The sequence below is a fragment of the Magnolia sinica genome, chromosome 19 (assembly GCF_029962835.1).
Source record: "Magnolia sinica isolate HGM2019 chromosome 19, MsV1, whole genome shotgun sequence".
NCBI classification, from domain to species: Eukaryota; Viridiplantae; Streptophyta; class Magnoliopsida; order Magnoliales; family Magnoliaceae; genus Magnolia; species Magnolia sinica.
The window spans coordinates 11,612,501-11,632,382 of NC_080591.1; the positions used below are offsets into that span (position 1 = coordinate 11,612,501).

At 40.2% G+C, this 19,882-nt stretch overlaps 2 protein-coding genes across 3 annotated transcripts in view; both read left to right on the top strand.

The window, feature by feature from the left end:
* Nucleotides 1–4,944, top strand: part of LOC131234305 (serine/arginine-rich splicing factor SR45) — a 24,537-nt gene extending 19,593 nt beyond the window's left edge. Inside the window, exons 10-13 of one of the 2 annotated variants that reach the window (XM_058231087.1) lie at nt 3,643–3,712; nt 3,794–3,831; nt 4,232–4,302; nt 4,465–4,944. In XM_058231087.1, coding sequence (XP_058087070.1) covers nt 3,643–3,712; nt 3,794–3,831; nt 4,232–4,262 — 139 coding nt within the window. In that variant the 3' untranslated portion in view covers nt 4,263–4,302; nt 4,465–4,944. The remainder of the gene's footprint in view (nt 1–3,642; nt 3,713–3,793; nt 3,832–4,231; nt 4,303–4,464) is intronic. The other variant, XM_058231086.1, reaches the window with a different exon arrangement.
* A 7,583-nt stretch (nt 4,945–12,527) lies between these two features.
* On the top strand, nt 12,528–15,206 carry LOC131235355 (uncharacterized). The gene is made up of 5 exons (XM_058232515.1): nt 12,528–12,839; nt 13,178–13,281; nt 13,436–13,561; nt 14,005–14,279; nt 14,709–15,206. The coding sequence occupies exons 1-5, from the start codon at nt 12,728–12,730 to the stop codon at nt 14,830–14,832; spliced, it is 741 nt and encodes a 246-aa protein (XP_058088498.1). The 5' UTR covers nt 12,528–12,727; the 3' UTR covers nt 14,833–15,206.
* The last annotated feature ends 4,676 nt before the right edge of the window (nt 15,207–19,882 follow it).

Sequence of the window (19,882 nt, forward strand, 5' to 3'; positions counted from 1 at the left end):
AAAATAAGGCCCCTTCTGGCTTTTGCTAAAAAAGTTTTGTTTGTTTGTTTGTTTGTAATGTTTGATTATGAAAATCACTTTCTTAGGCTTTAAGCTTGTTTGGTTAGCGGCTTAATCGATTTTGGAAAAATGAATTTCCAAATTTGCACTTTTTTAATGCATCTCTTAGCCCCATGTATCTTATAGTTGTTTCCACTTCTACAAACTTGCCAAAACCACTCATAAAATTGAAGATCTCCCTCTTGTTGGAGGGTTTGTTAGTCGCACATGAGTGTAGAGCTGTACAACTCCACAATTGCTATCATGGCATGTAGGTCCAAGATCAAATCCCTCCACCAGTTGGTCTGACCATGTTTTCCCTAAAATTAATCTGGTCCGTTCAGGTGGGCCCCAATATTACAAACAGGTGGATGGGTTAGAAAACTTCAGTCAAGTGCTGTAGAGTGATACATTTGTTTTGCAAACTGTGGCCTGCCTGACTAGTGGATCAACCTCATGCTTGGGCTGAGGCGTCAATATGGTGGTGCCTTCCTAATGGATGAATTGGATCTCGGACCTACGTGCCACGATGATAAACTTGTGGCATGTACAGGAGCTGTATTGCATGCACACTTAGGCTTAGCAAATCTCATCCCTCGAGAAGCTTGATGGACGCCATTTTCCTATAACCCCTCCTGCAGTGCTCTGGGGCCCGCTGTGATGACCATGCAACATCCATTTTGTCCATATGTTTTGCCACACCATTTTAGGGTGGCTCCGAAAATGAGGTAGATTCAAGACTTTTGTGGGCCACATCCAATGTTGTCAAAGTTGTTATCGTATGGTAAATCGTAAAGCGGTCCAAATCATATCGTAAATTGTAAGATTTTTTTTCTTCCAGATTTTCATAAAAAATATAAAAATTGAAAATTAAAAAAAAAACACATCAATCATCCATTTTGCCATGAATATGAAAAAAAAAAATCTGAATCGTATGATATTGACAACACTGGCCCACACCATAGGAAACAGTGGGGATTTGATGCTCATCATTGAAATCTGTGGGGGATTGTTTTTCTTATGCGTGTTTACAAAACACACAATTTCACACAAGCAATTCTCAAGAATTGAGAATTGTTTCTTGAGAATCAATTCTGATGTTGCTAGAAGCAATGCCAAACAGGCGCTTACCAAACATGCACTTTTTCACATAAGCAAGTCTAAAGAATGGTTTCTCAAGAATCAATTCTGCAGTTGCTTGAAGTAATGCCAAACAAGCCCTTGCTCTGATTGGATGATGCTAATCATCTGAGCAATGGCTTGGAAAGTGGACAGAGCCTGTATTGATTATACTAGAAAGGGTCATTGATTTGGACCTCATGACGTGTGGGGTTCAGCTTTGATTCCCCATCCTATCAAAAATCACTCTGATAAGATGATCATAAGCATCCAATCAATGGCTAGAAAAATGGATGTTTCGTGGTCTGTCTATAGCTACCCAGTCCTAGCTGAACCCTAGGAAACTTTTCCTTCAAAAAGTTGTGGCAATAATTCTGGTTTTGCTGGGTTATAGCTACCCTTGTGGAATGCTTATGTCAAGTGGGATATTGCCCAACATGAAACCTGGATTTTCCTGGGAAGTGGGAAGCCTTTAAGCACTACCGAAATCAAATCAGTCCCAGAATGTCTGATTTTGCAGTGGAATCGGGACTTTCGACAATTTTGTTTAATTGCCCATTTCATTGTCGCCAAGTCATTCAGTCATCGTGGTTTTCAACTATTCAACACACAATGAGGCCACAAGAATAGACAGTTTTATAGACTTGCATGTATCCGACATTATGTTCAATGAGTTTCTGTAATTAGTTTACTGAGGCAAAGTGCATAGTACATTCTTGCCCATCTTTAACATGAATCTATTTCCAACATACTAAAAATTGATTGGAGCATAACAAACCCTGCCATATCTGGACTTGTAGTGTCAAGGACCTTGCAAAGAGGCTAACTTATGAACTTCAGTGATTTTTGGCTCTGCACAAGAGGCTTTTACATACTGTGTATACAATTCTAGTGCGATAGAAGCATGTATAGTATTATTGAGATCCTGAGGGTGTTCTACATTTCTTTAGTGGGTTTTTGTGGCTAGATGAGTGTAGTACAGTCTAGCAGAGTTCCTAGAGTATTCTTGACCGCTGGATGAATGCCATTGGCTTCATCATAACCATTGATGCAAAGTAGCTAGGATGTTCCTAGGTCTATATAAGGACTTATTTGGGAGGCACCTCAGAAAGCTGTAAGCATTTGGCCTCGTAAGTAATAGTCTATTTGCCTACGGTCTCTTGTTTTCTAATTCCTTCATATTATATAAACTGACACCAGTGTTTCAAATAGCGCCTGTAGTATAGCAGTAGCGTACGCTATGTAGCATAGCGTGGCTGTAGCGCTACGTAGCGTCCTAAATAGCGTAAATCCTCTATAGCGTACCCTAGTGCGTAGCGTACGTAGCGTAAGCTACAATGTGTTTTTTTACTATTTTATTTTATTTATTGCTTTTTTCATGTTTTCTTTGTATCTAATGCTGAGGAATGTGACACTTGTATTGTACTTGATGCTTTTAACCTATGAGATTTTTATTTCTTTTCATAATTGTGACTTATGGTTTCAATTAGACATTATTAATTAAAGTGGTTTGCTTAGAAATTGTTGATGTGATAATTATTTGATTTAACTTATATATGTGGATTGGCTTTTGATAAATGATAACTAATAAATCATTTGAACATGCTTATAATTGATAAAATGAATAATCTTTCAGGCATTTTTATTCTTCGTTTTTTTCCACTATTTATTATATTTGTCATATTTTTAAATTAAAAAATAGAAGTATCGTGTAGCTTACGCTACACGCTACGTATTTACGCTACACGCTATAGAGGGCTGAGCTCTACGCATCACGCTACCGCTATTTAAAACACTGGCTGACACTGGGGTGGCTGGCTGCTTAGTTGCCTGGATCCTTCTAAATAGGTGATGCTTTTGCTTCAAATTGCATTTCAGACTCCTGTTCCCGCTCCGACTTTCCTACCTAATAATACTTGTTTTTATTCTGAAATATATGTATCCTCACTCCTGCACCTGAATCTATTGCTGCTTCACCTCACACTTGGTGCAACTATAGATTGGCTCAAAGAAACAGCGTCTTGCTGCTAGTCACCTTTTTTTGGTCCTTTGTTTTTTGTTCTGTGTTGTTATGGAGTTCTGTTTGTGTCTTGAATTTTATTTTATTTGTTTTGTTTTTTTTTTTTTCTTTCTTTTTTCTCTGTCTGTTTGAAAAAAAGTGATTATTCATTAAATGGTCTATACAACTCGAAATGTCCACTCAAATTGAAAGGGAAATTTTATAGGATAGCCATAAGAGCAGCCATGCTTTATGAGACAGAATGTCGGGCAGTTAAAGAACATATTCATAGGATGATAACTCTAGATGTGGTTTACGTATACACATGTCAGTCTATCATGTGGTTTTGTAACCTCTCCTTTGTGGATTGCTGCTGTTGTATCTGTATTGCATTTATTATATATTTGACATGTCTATGCAAGTCTACCATGAGGTTCTCTAATATCTTCACTGTGGATGCTGTTGCTGTTGTATGCATACGGCAGGGTTCGAGCACCACTTCCAAAGCGTGGAAGGTCCAACTCATCCTATTCTGGATCACCTAGTCCACGGAAGGTCAGTTTGTTGCTAACTTCTGCTTTTCAGGTCTTCTGGAGAAGAAAAGGGTGATGTTCTAACTCAATTTTTGTGCCACAGGGAGTACGAAAGATTTCTAGAAGCCGTAGCCCAAGAAGGTAGTCTGTTGTTCTTCATTTGGTTTCTTTGCAAACATCTGAATTATCCACCTATCCTATACGACTTGAACCACACAATCTTTTGTAAAATTTTGAAATTGTTGTGCCTTTGGGTTCTCAATGCCTTGGATTCTCTAAAGGCTTCATGAAAAATCACTTCTTAAGAATGAAAAGAAACATGGTGCTTGATCAACGGAGATGTTTTTGGTTTAATCCAGTAATGGTATGTGGGGCCTTTTTGGTAACTGGAGCTTTTGATGTGGTGCACACATCACGGCGTGATTCATGCCCAACTTTCTCTCCTGTCAAATGATCTTTGCCACCTGATGAATGTGCAATTACAACTGATGGTCAACAAGTAATGGGGCCCAATCTAATGTTTACATTTATTTGTTTGTAGTCATGTGCTTTTTGTGGGGGATCACCCATAAACCATGTGGCCCATCATATGGGTCATTTTATCATCCAAAGGCAAACCTCATATGTTCAGTTCATTTGCTCAGACCAAATGTTTTTTGTTGTTGTTGTTGTTGTTATTGATGATGGAACACTAGTGTGTTTTCTATGCCCCAAATAACACCTGATTCCTTTGGTTTTCTGTAGTTTTTACTTCTTTTTGGCTTTGTTGTGTAGGCCCGCAAGAGGAAGAAGCACCAGCAACAGCCGCAGCAGCAGCTCCCCTTCTCCAAGAGCCAATTAGCACTCTGGGTCTTAGCAGGTAGGTATGCTTCTCTCTCTCTCTCTCTCTCTCTCTCTCTCTCTCTCTCTACTGGTTTCATCATGTCTGTTGGGTGCAATCTGGGAAGCGAAAGGCTGGAACATGCAGAAAGTAACTTCAGAAGCTGGAAGTTGGTGCTGATATCAAAGACACTGTAGGTTGGTGGGTTTTGGTGTCCAGAGAGTTGTGCTGGGTGTTCAGTACTCAGGTATGGGCTGGTTGGTTTGGGCATTTTACTTTAGAACATGTATGGTGCTATTGACATAGGTGGGTTATGGATAAATTCCTACTTGGATTTTTTTTTAGTACCCCCGAAAGCATTGAGGCAGTTGAATTTGGTCATGATATAAACATGCACTAGAAACATATGGTTATAAATGCATGGATTGCTGATATATTTATCTGTTGGTTATTTTCTCTGCTATCATTTAAGTACTGTGAGATGGTTTGGCATTCATTTATTGGATTTTTCTACGCCAAGAACATGTCATTGTTCTTATTCTTTTAAAATTTAAAAAATGTTTTCAATGTGCAAGCAGCAGTCTCCAGTATTCAAGACCTCTTATTTCTTTGAAAATGGTAGGCATGTTTTTTGTGTCAATTTGTACTTCAAAATGGACAACTTACTGTTAATATTATTTGTAGATTATTTGCTTGATTTGTTGTCATCACTGCCGTCACTTTAATGGCCACAATATTATCATATGGATGGAATTGTCTAATAGGACTATAGGAGTGAAAAAAATAAGATGACAAATGGGAAATGTTTATCATCTTCCCCACATGCCGCTGAATACACCTTTTCTACTTGGATTATACAAGAATTCATTGTTGTACTATTGTGCAACCAGAAAGTAGGAAGGATGGCTGTATTTTAGCAGGTGGGCAGTGCAAAATGGTGGCTTACGGTGACAAAATGTGCATTTTTTGGAACAAAAAGAAGGCTTTTTTTATTTTTTATTTTTTAATCTTTGGTCTATGATTAAGGGGCTAAGCTTCTTCCGTAGTTCCCAATCATTTTGACAATGGTGGTTCCTCAACCTCCCCAAGCGTGGCAGTTGTGTACAACTATCCAGGCCATGTGAATTGTGGGGAACGTCTCTAAAATCACACCAATGGAGAATTCGTACGCAATACCTATCTACACATCACACCAATTCAGAAATCGTGCCCATCCATTTGATGGCCGTAAAATGAATGGTTAAAAGTTCCAAATTTGTAGAGAAAAATCAGTTGCATATTATCATCGATGGGTGATTTTTTGGTTGTGCCCCACCCACAATTGATTCAGATATTTGCGTGGCCTTGATTGCTGTAGAACTATGCATGTGTACTGTTGAAGAGTAACCACCGTTTTAAGGTTGCTCGAATATGTATTGCAATTAAGGCTGGCAATGGCCCGGCCCGACCCAAGCAAAATCAAAATTATGAATAGGCTAGGCCTGGGTCGATCAGTTCAGAATTCAGGTCCGGACCTGGCCCATTGTGGGGCCCACGGGCTAATATGATGCTGTGTTTTTTTTTTTTTTCCAATGATGCAAGCTCGTTTCTTTTACTTCTATATTTTTCGGTTGCTTTCTTTCCAAAATGTTGCTTTATTACCTTGTTGAATCGAAATAAAAAGAAATGTTTATATTTTCCAAGAAACGCTATTGAGGGAGTTGCTTGCCATGTCTCAGTGCAATCTTGTAAAAAACCAATGGAAGTTCAAAATAGGTTGATTTTGGTAACGTTGGATTCATGCATTATGCAGGAGGAATGTAGCAGTAGTAAAATACCTGATGATCCAATGTCCCCAGAAAAAAAAAAAAAACATGGTGTGTTTGGTTGTAGATTTTTTCTGTTCCTTTGTTTGTTGCGGGCCCAAAATGACATGGTGATTTGGGTGGAATGGATGGATCAAGTGTGTGGGGGTCATGCATTTGGTTTCAAGATTTGTGGGTAATGTCCAAATACACTCTTAAGGGCATGTTTGGACTCTGGATGATCATGCAGCCAGGGATTGGAAAACTTAAAAACGGAAACGGGTTTCCTTTTGACTTTGATGTGACAAGCTTGCATATTTGGGTTAGGAAGAAAATTATGGATTCTGTTCTTAGATTTCCATACCTATTGGGATAAACATTTATGGAGAAATGAATGTAGCTAGTATTGAGGGTACATTGAAAAATTGACTTTATCCGAACAAGACCATGAAAATGGAATCAACTTTGAATTGAGCTTTAGGAAAGGAATATTACATAATTATAGAGTTTTTCAATCCTACACGGAATCCTCCAATCCAAACATGCCCTAAAGATTTAGAAAAGCTTCTCATAATCGAGGGTAAATTGGAATTTTGAGTTACTATCTAAATGGGGTCATGTAAATAGAATCTGACTTTAATTAGTGCCTACGTGGTGATCTAGTTTTCCAATATCCTAAGTCACGTAATCCTTCAATCTGAACATGCCCAGAAATGCTTGTGATTTATCATCTTTGGGCTAGTTTCCATGACTCCCACATGAAGTTAATCGAAGTTATCAATCAACCACCCCAAAGAGAGTGGCCAAAACGTGATTAATGCAGCATTCAAATCATGATGAGGAATTAGAACCTTCCATTCATGCTGAAGAAGTGGTCCTCAAATGCGGTTGTAATCCTTTCATGCCCAGTTGGAAGTTAGATTGGTAAACTCAGGTTGTAGGACTGGGCTTTGTAAATTTGACTCCAGTTGCTCAATGTTATTGCTTCGGTCTGCTCATGATTTTTTCTTTATTAATTTATTTTATACTATTATAAAAGAAGTCGTCTCACTTCCAACCGGTTGGATTGCAGGGTATGGGTCACCCATCTCAGCGGACAACTTCCAACCTATTAAGTGCATTTGACTTACAACCCATCCAATAGGATGGCCCCACCATACGACACGCTTGAGGAAATCAACCATATCCACTCATTTAGTGAACCACACTTGTATTTTGCTATTTTATTTTTTTATGTTGTCCCAAACGATGAGTGGATGGGACTGATTTTTGCATTGGTTGATCAACGACTGACTGTCACAAGTAGTTAACAGGCTGGAAGTTATCCACTGGGTGGACCGGAACCTGCACCCAACCAATTTTGACTTTAAACCTTCTTATTATATATATATATAAAAAAATGTATAAAAATATTCAGAAAATATAAAATTATTTATAAAATTTATGAGTCATGTTTAGAATTCCATGTATTTTTTAAAATTTAAGCTTTTTAAAAGTAATGGTTAAGTCAGAATATTCCAATACTATCATCTTGTGTGATGCTTGGGGATATTGAGTGGGGACAAACGGTTAGTGTATAGTGATAAAAGAAGTGAAAATTAGACGGAGAAACCTATAGGCAAGATAATCTTGTATATTTGGTTATCTGACTACTGGATTGGAGGACGTTTGAGGGACGGTCAAAACTAAAAATATCCAATGGTTCTATTTCAACAATCAAGTCTCCAGGGATCAGAGGTTACGATTGCTCAGCCAATCTGATCGTGGGACCCTCTTAGCGTCTGTGGATTCCCCAATTGGTTCGAGTTGCCGAATGCCACGTGTACAGTTTATGTGTGCTTGTGTATCAAGCGTCGCTCTCGGCCAGGATATCAAATGATTCCCCTATAGAATAGTGTATGCAAACGTAGACTCAAAGACTACATTTATCGTCTTTTATATTAGATACATGATGAGGTAATATGATTTGAGAGAGGTTATTTTATTAAGTGGTTCGCATTTTTCAATAGTAGACGGAGTTTTTTTTTTTTTTTTTTGGACAATGGGGCCTATGGTTCTGTAATCAAGGCCATTGGTCCATTGCATCCTACCGTGGGTTGGCTATGCCTCAATATTATCCTCAATTAGGACAATCTATTATGGCCTATATAGATAGACCAGTTAACAAGAGCCATACAACAATGGTCGCGACAGAGAATGGTCTTATATTGCTTGGTGGGATCTTCCAATCTAGGAGATTTTGGTGCACCGTCCATCCACGACGTGGCTCAATAGACCAATGTTCTGGATTACCGGACCATGGACCCAGTTGTCTGAGAACCCATGTATGGTGTTCAAAGATTTGGGCTACGTGTCATGTGCATTTCCCTATCAATGTTTAACTAATAGCACTGATAGAGTGTGGACATGGTGGGAGACAAGCATGCTTAGTTAATGCATTCCCATTAACTCATATGACTATATAAACGGATGGGCCACATGTTCCCACGTCACGCACTATGGAGGTGGGAATGATCCTGACCTTTGATTTGGAAAAACATAAGGGAAAAATCATGTCGACAAGAAGAAAGATGCCAAAAGTGAAAACCCAAAGGCCGAACGCTTAAGAGTCAAAAGTTTCCCATTGAGCCCCAAAATAACTTTTATTATTATTTTCTATTTTTTAATGAGGAATTGCATGATCATACTCGGGTTTTCATATTGGAAAAGTGGGTCCAATGGTTCATGATCTAGACCATTGGTCTGATGTGAACCCCAACTTGGATGGACCATGAAGATTATCCGGGATTGGAAGATCCTAACCACCATCCACGGATTGTATTCCTCTCCATCTTCACCTATGTGCCTTGCATGTGAGCATGGGTGTATGGGACCGGGCCGTGAGAAAGGGTGGGCTCTACCGCGAGTATAGATTATCGAAGTGGATTGGGTCCTGCCAGGGGCTCTGTGGGGCCCACCGTGATGTATGGATTTTTATCCACTTCATCCATCCATTTTTCCAAGATCATTTCAGGATATGAGCAGAAAATGAGGCAGATCCAAGGCTCCTGTGGATCACACCAAAGGAAGCTGTGGTAATAATGATCCACACCGTTGGATCTGACTCATTTTTAAAACCTACAACTTAAAATGAATTGGTAGAAAAATGGATGGACAGCGTGGATCACGGTGGGGCCCACAGAAACCCTGCCTGGACCGAGTCCGTCCAGTGGGGCAGAACGCAATCCGCTTCCATAATAAAAGTGGGCAGGCGGTGCCACTGTACGAAAACAATGTGGATGGTCTGTTCAACGCCGAATGAGTATATCCGTCTTTTGTGCCTGATGATGTTCTTGGCGGTGCCCACCTTTTGCACGTCTCAGATCTCGTACACGTGGCATTTTGGCACACGTGTACCTATTCCATGCCAGCTCCACATGCAACAACGCACTGGAGGTAAACAATCGTCACTCTTTCTAACCGTCAATAAGCATTGATTGCGTTCCGCCATCCAATGCACGAGCCAAATGGTTGTACCGTGTACGGTTTATCCACTAGGAGAAATGCCGGGGACGCGGATTGGTTGGTGCTCGGTGGGCCCCACCATGATGTGTGTGTTTTTCCTACGCCATCCATCCATCTTTCCAGATCATTTTAGTTATGAGACAATAAATGAGGCAGATTGAAATCGCGTGGACCGCATCATAAGAAACAGTGGTGATTGAACACTCACCATTAAATTTTTTTTTTGGGCCCACAAGTTTTGGATCAATCTGATATTTGTGTTTTCCTTTCATCCGGGCCGTGTTACCTTATCATGACAAATTAAGACCAGGGAAGTTTTTAACGGTGGGCAAGCAACGAACGCTGTTTTCCTCTAGTGAGGTCCACCTTAGATTTGGATCTACCTCATTTCTGAGGTCATGCTCTAAAATAATCTGGAAAAATAGATGGGCGGTGTGGATAGAATAGGTACATCATAGTGGGGCCACGGAGCACCCACTAGTAGCCACTTGCTACTGGCGGGCGCGGCTTGCCGACGTCGGTGGATCCTAAGGCATTATCTAAAAGAAAATAAAAAATGAAGCGGAACCAAATCTTAGGTGGACATACCACAAATCTTAGGCGGACATACCACTGTAAATATTCGTGATTAAATCCTCATCGTTAAAAACTTCACGGGGCCACCAGAATGTTTGTTTGCCATCCGCTAAAAAGATGTGGATGAGGAGACCACACAAATATCAGCTTAATCCAAAGCTTTTGCCCCACAACAAGCTTTTAATGATGGATGGAAACAGTGGTGATTGAACGCCCTACCGTTAAAAACTTCTTTTGCCCACCGTAATGTTTATTCTCCATCCACCCTATTGATAAGGTCACAAAAGCCTGCATGGAGGGAAAAGGAGAGAGACGAATATAAGCTTGATCTAAAACTTTTTTAGACCATTAATGGTTAATCATCACGGTTTCCTATGGTATGGTGCACCTCTGAATTACATCTGCTTCATTTTTGGCACCATACCAAAAAATGATACGGAAAAACGGATGAAAGGTGTGGATATAGAATGCATACATCAAGGTGGACCCCACGGTAAGGGCTGCACCAGATCCGCTACTGTAACCGTCTCCCTGAAGGCTGCAAATTGGACGGTTAAGATTTTCCACAAAGGAGATGATTGAGGTACAGTCCATCCACGGCGGTGCACAAGAGACCAATGGTCGGGATTACAGGACCATGGGCTCCACTACTCAGAATTGAAAACAAGGTGTAATCTCCAATATATTTTCCGTGGGCACTTCTGTTCGACCGATAGAATTGATTGCCCGTCCCTCTGCAACGTTCGTGGAATAAGCTTAATCTACCATGCCGTATGTGGGGCCCACCGTGATGTACGGACCGCATCCAATACGTCCATAAAGTGATCCTCTTCACGTTCACCATAGATACCAAAAATCAGGCCGTCCCAAAAAATAGGTGGTTCACATCACGGAAAAGTGGGAACGGGGACTTCCACCATTAAAACTATCCAGATTGTGTGGGGATCGGGTTTCTATTTTCTATTTTTACTTGGTTTTATTTTTTATATGCCATCCAATCCATTCAGAAGATGCACCTCACAGGGATAAATAAACATGCCAAAAATCAGTTTATTCTAAAACTCATTTGGGCCACACCACTTGACATTTATTTTCAAGTTTTTAGGATTGATTTCTTGGTTTGGTCCACCTAAGCTTTGGATCAGGTTGGAATCTACGGTGAAAATGATGGGCCTAACATGTTGAACGGATTGGATATCATACAATTGTAGATTTTTTTTTGTACAACCGATTGCAGAGGAACCGCATTGTTTCGAAGCATATGCAATAATATGCTGGTATGATATCCTGGCAGTGTATGGAGCGTAACCAAATACACACGTAGGATATTTTAACATCCAATCTAGACCGTACTTATATGGGTCCCACTACGGATGGAGCATGGATCAAAACTGACATCGATTAGACCATCTAGATTGCCTGGTCTAAAAAAAAAAAACAGTCCATTCCACACATCAGATGGTCCACTAGAAATTACCACAGTCGTCAATTTCATTTAATGCACGGCCAAACACTTCAGAAATCATACGTCCATTTCGTTTAACGCACGGTAGAAAAACTTTCTTCAGTCGTCCATTCGTTTAATACACGGTGGAAAAACTTTCCTCAGCCGTCTATTTCGTTTAATACACGGTGGAACCCACACGATGAAATTGCCGGATATTCCACACCGTGGGACACGGATTGCCTGCGATCCCGTCTCAGGAAGTTACTGTAGTTAAAAGCTGAACGGTGCTTACCCGATGTTTGTGAGAAATCCACACCATCCATCAATTGAGCCCAAAAATAAGAGTGAGGATTGAGTATTCACCGTTGAAACACTCACAGGGTGTATGTGTTTTATCCACCTCATCCATCCATTTTTCAAGCTCATTTAAAGGTATGATCCTCAAGAATAAGAAGATCCAGATCTTAAGTGGACCACACCACAGGAAATGGTGAGGATTGAACCACAGAAGTTTTGGATATATCTAATATTTTGTTATTTTGTATTCCATCGGACAAGAGCTGCAGCCAATCTGCGTCCGGCTACGTCTGAACATGCGGAAGCGCGTGCATAAGAATGTCAGGCCATAGGTGTCGTGTGGCACGTGTCTTATAGAAAGATCCAAAAATTCGGTGTGTGCGGAGACGATTAGTTCACGAGATATTGGGGACAGTATCACCAGACTGGATCTTTCCTTATGCATTTTACAACCAGGGAACCGCGTTCTGAATCGGCAGTTTCTGGTTTTGGAAAACCGGATTCTCAGCCAAACGGAAGAAAGGCTATATCAAGATTTTCAGTGATTCTTTCAACGCCAATTTTGGATAACCAGACCAAATACACCCCAATCCCAGTATTTATTAGAAAATGTATAAGCTGATTTCACAACCCAAATCAGAAAACTCTGATGCTTGCAGCTCTCAATTCACTTCCATTGATGTTCCATCACAGTTTCTACAGGAAGCTGTTTTTGCTGGAGGTCTCTCTCTCTCTCTCTCTCTCTTTCTCTCTCTCTCTGTTTTGTTTTTGTTGCTTTTGTTTTCCTTTCATTCGCATATATAAGAAATGCTGTTTTCCAAGTGGGCTCTTTCTCTCTGTTTCGTTTTTTTTGCTTTTGTTTTTCCTTTTCATTCGTATAAGAAATATTGTTTTCCAAGTGGTCTCTCTCTCTCTCTCTCTCTCTCTCTCATACACACACAAACACATATCTCTATGCATGGTTTTTGTTGCTTTTGTCTATTCATTCATGAAAAAAAAGGTCTTTCTCCAAGTGGGCGTTTTTCGTTTCTTGGATTCTTATGCTTTTTATCATTATAGATAGGTTTTGGGAGCTTGAAGCTGCTTTTGGACGTGTGGATGGTGTATTCAGAACAGCTACAGGCTATTGTGGAGGGACCCTTAGAAAACCTACCCATAAAGAGGTAATGTAATATCCTATTTTTGGAAATTCCTTATAAAGATGGAGAAATTTGAAAGCTAAAAATGCTTTTGATGATATACAGGTTGTCTTTTTATTTATTTATTTATTATTATTATTTATTTATTTTTTAAATGGTCTACGGTTATGATTTACAGGTCTCTGAAGGCAGAACGGGCCACACCGAAGTCGTAAAAGTCATCTATGATAAGCGAAAGATTTCATATAAATCGCTTTCCAGTGTCTTCTGGGAAAGCCATGATCCCACTAACAAAGATTATCTGGTAGCTTCTGTTCAATTTTAGTCATCTTTCTATTACTGTGCTCTATCTAGTAATCAATCAGGACCATCCATTTGGTTTGGTCCACTATTCAATAGACACCATGTAAAATTCACATCAAATTGACGGTTCAGATCATTAAATCATGTAGACTATAAAATGGACGGTCGTGATCATATATGTAGGAAAATGCCAATTGGACAGTTACTTTAGGTGATCCTAACCATCTCATCCATGACTAGGAAAACGGATGGACAGACCATCCAATCTTTGTTATATCTACATCATAGTCCATGAAATGTAATCTGGACATGATGGTAACGATCCAGATCGATTGATGGACAGTACACGGTAAAAGTGCAATTCATGCGCTGGATCTTTTTAGCTCATCTTTCCATGGTTAATGATATTAGCTTATCTTTCTGATTATTGGAAGATTGTGGCAGAGATTTGGATTGGACACTCATTACCGTTCGGCGATCTTTTACGCCGATGAAGAGATGAAGAAACAGACCCAAGAATCAAAGATCAGACGCCAAATGGAGCTCAACCGTCGGATTGTCACAAAGATCATCCCTTACGATCCAGATCTCTTCTTCCTCGCAGAAAACCAACATCAGAAATATCATCTTCAGAAAGATTACACGTGGCTCTGTGAAAGTCTTAGTCTGCGGAGCACAGAGCAATTTGTGGACTCGCACGTCGCTTGCAAACTCAATGGGTAAGTAGCAAATATCAAATGGATTGTCACATGGAAAAACTGTGTTCACTAATTCGAAACTGTACACGTGAGACCGTGTGGGTTCGATCCTTACCGTCCATAATGTGGGTGATTTTTAATAGGGTATCTCAGATAAATTTCATGCTGATTCGATGATCCAAACAGTCCAAAAGCTACCCATAAAATGGACACATTGAAATGCTGACACGTATATGATCAATTTCTGAGGTTATCTGATCAGTATGTTTTATGATCTATGCATACTAAATCGTATGGCACAGCGATTAAACGGTCCGGATCTCGTTTATGTGAACCACATTTGTGATTTTAGATCAAGGACGTGAGAATTTAAAGGACAAAGAAAGTGTAAAAGATATAATAAGCTGATTAGTGAGTGAGAGCTTTTATTGTTGTTTTTGGGTATTTCAGGATATTGGCTGGTGATAAGAATATGGTTGTTGAGAGACTGAGGACACTGATGGAAGGCTGTGATTTGCCAAAGCAAACCATGCTGATTTTGGAAGGAATAATAGAAGATTTAGAGAAAAGATGATGATTAAGAAGCAAACTAATGCAATGTTATTTTAGTAAGTTTTACATGGGGAGTAATGATACAATGGAATATGTATGTGAACCTTGCCTTTTTGAGACGTTGGCATCCGCATCACCTATCTGGACCGTCCATTAGGTCCGGTCGTCTATCTTCAAAGGCCCATTTGAAAAAGTCACGCTGATTGGATGATCCAAACCATCCAGTTAGTGCATGCAAACATGGATGGCTGATATTGTTTTTAGGGCAATTAAATTTCCATGATTTTTGCATTCTAGGGAGCGAAGAGTGGACTGGACCTAATGGACGGTTCAGATGGGTGATGTGAATGCAAACGACTCTAGATGGGACTAAGAACATGGGAGTATTTCCATACACATTCTCTCTCTTTACTTGACAAGTGAGAAAAGAAATATTTTAGTCTACTTGGCAATGATGCTGATCCTGGAAATGGAAGAAATGGAAATATCCAGCTAAAAACTTTGTACATCTCCACCATTTCTTAAATGGTGGTGACTTGTCCCCTGCATTCATTGCATGTATGTATATCTATCCAGACCGTCCAAATCGTAGGTCCAAATGTGAATGGGTCAGATCTCCAATACTATACTTAAAAGCAACGAAGCCCTCAAATGGATGGTTAGAATGAAAATACTTACCACTCCAAATTCTATACCAGATGGATTGTCCTTTGGTGCAATGCCGTGTGTATGGTCTGCAGAGTCACCACCATCGAAGAAATGTATCCGACTGTATCGAAGTCAATGGCGGGTGTTCAGATTGGGATAAGACTCGTGGCTCGAGGAGAGGTTTGCTCAAATACGTACTAAAAAACGTTGTTACCCTAGCCGTTGGATTTTTTTTTCTTCTATGATCCAAACCGTTTATTTGGTACGGCTCCTCTTGGGCGGAGGATGCCCCAAAAAAGAAACTTTCCGATTGAATATTTCAATACTTTGATTATATGAATGTTATGGTTACCGTTCATGCTGAAAGCAAAAGATCTAGATTATCACAGAGTAGAAATAACCTAATTGAGAGATTTTATTTATTAAAATAGGTTAGACTCATCATATAAACGGTTTGGATCATTGGAAGATGACCCAGATCTAAAGGCTAAAGTCCCGACGCATCTTATTGAAGTACATCGCGATGTTCGAGCTACCTCTGCAGGAGAGAGATGGGAATGGCATGGTGTGGAAGTTACAAGGCATTCGTTGACTCCCATATTCATTCAGGAGCACGTGCAAGAGAAAGAGGTGGGCCACCTTCGTATTTAGATGAGGCGTATGTTTTTGCCATTATTTCTGGTGGTCGCACATGCACCTCCACAGGCAGAGCTACACGTGCCAAAAGGATTACGTGTGAGGAGGATTGGATCAGGTGGACCTCATGATGTAGATCACCTGGCCCAAAAATCAAGCCAGTCCACATTTAATGGGACCCACATGGGTATGTGGACATCTCATTGTGGGCAACTTCTTGTATGTTTGTCCCTGATGAATGGACCGATCTGATTTTTAGGAAAGGGATTGACACGTTGGGGCCACTTGATCTGCGGTTTGGATCTCTCAAATGGCCACTTGTACAGCCCAAAAATCAGGCCCATAAAAAACTGAGGTGGGCCGAACCACATGGAACGGTGGAAAATCACGTCTAAAACCTGTAAATTCACGTGGTGTGGCCCACACGTGTTTTGAAATGGATGGTATGTGTAAATAGCACGTTGGGCCCCACACATGGACAACGGAGTCAGCATTTATAACACCTGTTATGGTACTCAGTGATTAGTGCATTTATGGTGATGGATCGAACTCTCCAATGGTGGGCCATGTTGTGGATGAACAATCGTCCAACAATGGCTTGGATTGGAAGTTGAGAACTGAACCATGTGTCACTTTCTTTTTGGGTGGTCAACGAAGGTTTAATACAAGATTACAACCGTCCAAAGGAAGTTATTAAAGATTGAATGGCTAGATTAACAACGATCGTTGCTTGGTGCATTTTTAGCAGTGGATCTGCCATACGCTGCACGGGATACAGTCAATCTCATGCATGCACATTTCAATAATTGTATCAATCTCACGCAAATACTCAATCTATACCATCTAGAAGTGTCCCTACTGCCAAAGGCCGCAGCTAAAGTTCAAGATTGGATACCTCTGCCAGTTTGATCAGTGGCCATGCAATGGAAAATTACAAAGAGATGATCAACGGTCCAAATTCAACTGCGAATGTCCAATATTAGCATATTGCACGTCTTAGTGGCATGTTTGAAAGACTGGAAGTCTGATCACAGACTGTTCATTTTTAAAACTTTAAAAATCGGTGTTGAGCCCCACAACGGGCCTAAAATTCAGGCCAACAACAATAGTACTCATAAATGGTCTGGGCCTGGGTCCAAAGCATGGGCCCAAACCCCACTTTTCCTGCCCTCACAAAAGTTCCACATATCGCTTATTGCCATGATGTGTAAGTGGGCCCATGAGTGAGGATGGTCATCTAAAAATTTCCACAGCGTTGAAGTTTTCTAGTACAATCAAGAGCCAACTCTAAACAAGGCCTTATATATGATTAATCCTAATCCTAATTCAAATCACATTCTATTTTCTATTATCCAAAAAATATAATTTTTTGGGTCTGGAGAGTTATGTAGTGGGCTTCTGGCCCACTGGGCCCCATAGCTAAGGTCACTCTGTGGGCCCCTAATTGCAGTAGGGTATACAATAAAACCCAAGAATAAAGTTTTTTTTTTTTTTTAAAAAAGAAATATGAGACTCGTGCATGGGATGCAGCATGCACATCAGGTTTGAGTTGCATGAAATGCAGCTCAGGCTCGAGGGAGTAGGCCCAACCAAAAAAGTGCTTCCAGCCCAGCTGGCCCACTGACAAACCCACCCTCTTTATTTTGTTAGGGTGTGTTTGATATTGCTTCTAGTAACTGTAGAACTGATTTAAAAAATAATTCTCTGAAATTATTTATTGAGAATTGCCTATGTGAAGAAGTGCACATTTGATAAACATGCGTGCCCACTTAAATCTTCGATCTACCTCGCGTTTGGAGTTATACTGTAACATGGTAGCAAAATGGATGGAGAGAGTGGATGTCTCACCTTCCAAGTGTAGCGTTCTTACTTTCACTCTTCATGGCCGAGGACGGGTGGCGTTGTCTGGGGACGACTTGTGGAGGTGGAGTATGAGGAGACTATGTCCTTTATGCATGCCTACGTTGCATGCATTCTAATTTCATCTATTGGTTTAAATTGATACTTAGACTTTATCTGTTATGCATTTGTGATGTTATCTTTTAAAATGCGATGGTGCAGGGCTCTTTTGAGTTCATGTCAGTTGTTATCTACGTTTCGGGAAACGCTAGCAAGAGGTGATCGGTGAGCGAGTACCGCAAACTCCTCTATGCATAGTTTTGGGCTTTTTGGGTTTTGATAGATTGTAAATCAAAATGTATATTATAAAGGAGTTATTAATTTTGGATATCATAAATGTATTATTACATTTTAGATTGTCTTGATACCTTGTGTGAGTTATGATATTTAAAAAAATTCCCTCGCCATGCCTTATGAGTAGAGCTAGGAAGAATTAGACCTGATCCGGCGAATCCGACCTGATTCAAACTGAACCGAAGGCCTGGATTGGTGCGGATCGAGTAGGACCACTCAGATTCGATCGTACATCGGATCAAGTTTGGATAGTGGTCAATCCGGATCGATTCGATCTGAACCGATCTGACCCGATTCGGTCGGGTCCTATATATAAGTTTTTTACATATATTTTTTTTAAAAAACTTTTTACTACTCATCTTTCTACCAGTCCCAAACAGAATGAACCTTAACCCCTCTTTCTCTACTCGAAGGAGGCGCCACACTCACCCATCTCTCCTCCTTTCTCTCCCTCTCTCTCCCCATTTCTCTCCTTTTATTCTTTCTCTCCCGGTTTCCCACATCTCCTTCTTTCTCTCATCCTTTCTTTTCCTCTCTTGATTCAGCCCAGTCTGAATTGACTGGACAGACTCAATTTGATCCGACTCAATTCGGTTTCCCAGACTGAGTCGGACTCGGTTCGGTCAGGCCAGCAAGGATTCGGATCGGATCGAGTCAGTCCTACTAGACTCGGTCCCAGATTGGATCGAGTTCGGGTCAGGTTCTTGAAAAATCAGATCGAGTCGAGTTAGATCCAACCCAATCCGACTCGACTCAATGCCCACCTCCACCTATGAGTGGAGTTAGGAGCTTGGGCATCATTTTCGGTCATCTTTGTGGTGGGATCTAGTGTTGTGGGCGAGGTTACAGGAAAGTCGCGTCCCTATGTCTTCTCATGCCATGTGTGCAATACAACTCATGTATACAACACATGTTCTCCATCACGAAAATTATGTCCGAGATCCAATCTATCCATTAGAAAGGCACCATTAATTACATTGATGCCTAGCCTAGGAATTAGGTTGATCTACTGGTGAAGTGGCCTACAACTTACAAGACAAATATATGACTCTAAAACACTTGGTTGAAGTTTTCAAACCCATCAATTTGTTTGTAATATTAGTGGCCTACAATTTACAATACAAAAACACCTGGTCTTTAGCTACATATTTTAAATATATGACTCTAAAACACTTGGTTGAAGTTTTCAAACCCATCAATTTGTTTGTAATATTAGTGGCCTACAATTTACAATACAAAAACACCTGGTCTTTAGCTACATATTTTATTCGTAACCTTTGACCATTTTTTTGGTAGTGCCCATTCACCTGTTTTTAATATTGGGACCTATCTTTTGAGTGGACTAGAATGAAATTAGAGAAAAAATGATCAGCCCAACAAGTGGATGGATTTAATCTCGAACCTATATGCCATGATGACACATATGTGGAGGTGTTTGGCTCTACAATATACTCGTTTGTACTTAACCAACCTTCCAATATTCAAGTTTACGACGGACTTTTGCAATTGTGTAACTAGGGGCTAAATGTTGGTGAAAAAATACATAAATTTAAATAACTAAATGTTTTTAAAATTAATTAATTAAGTAGCTAACC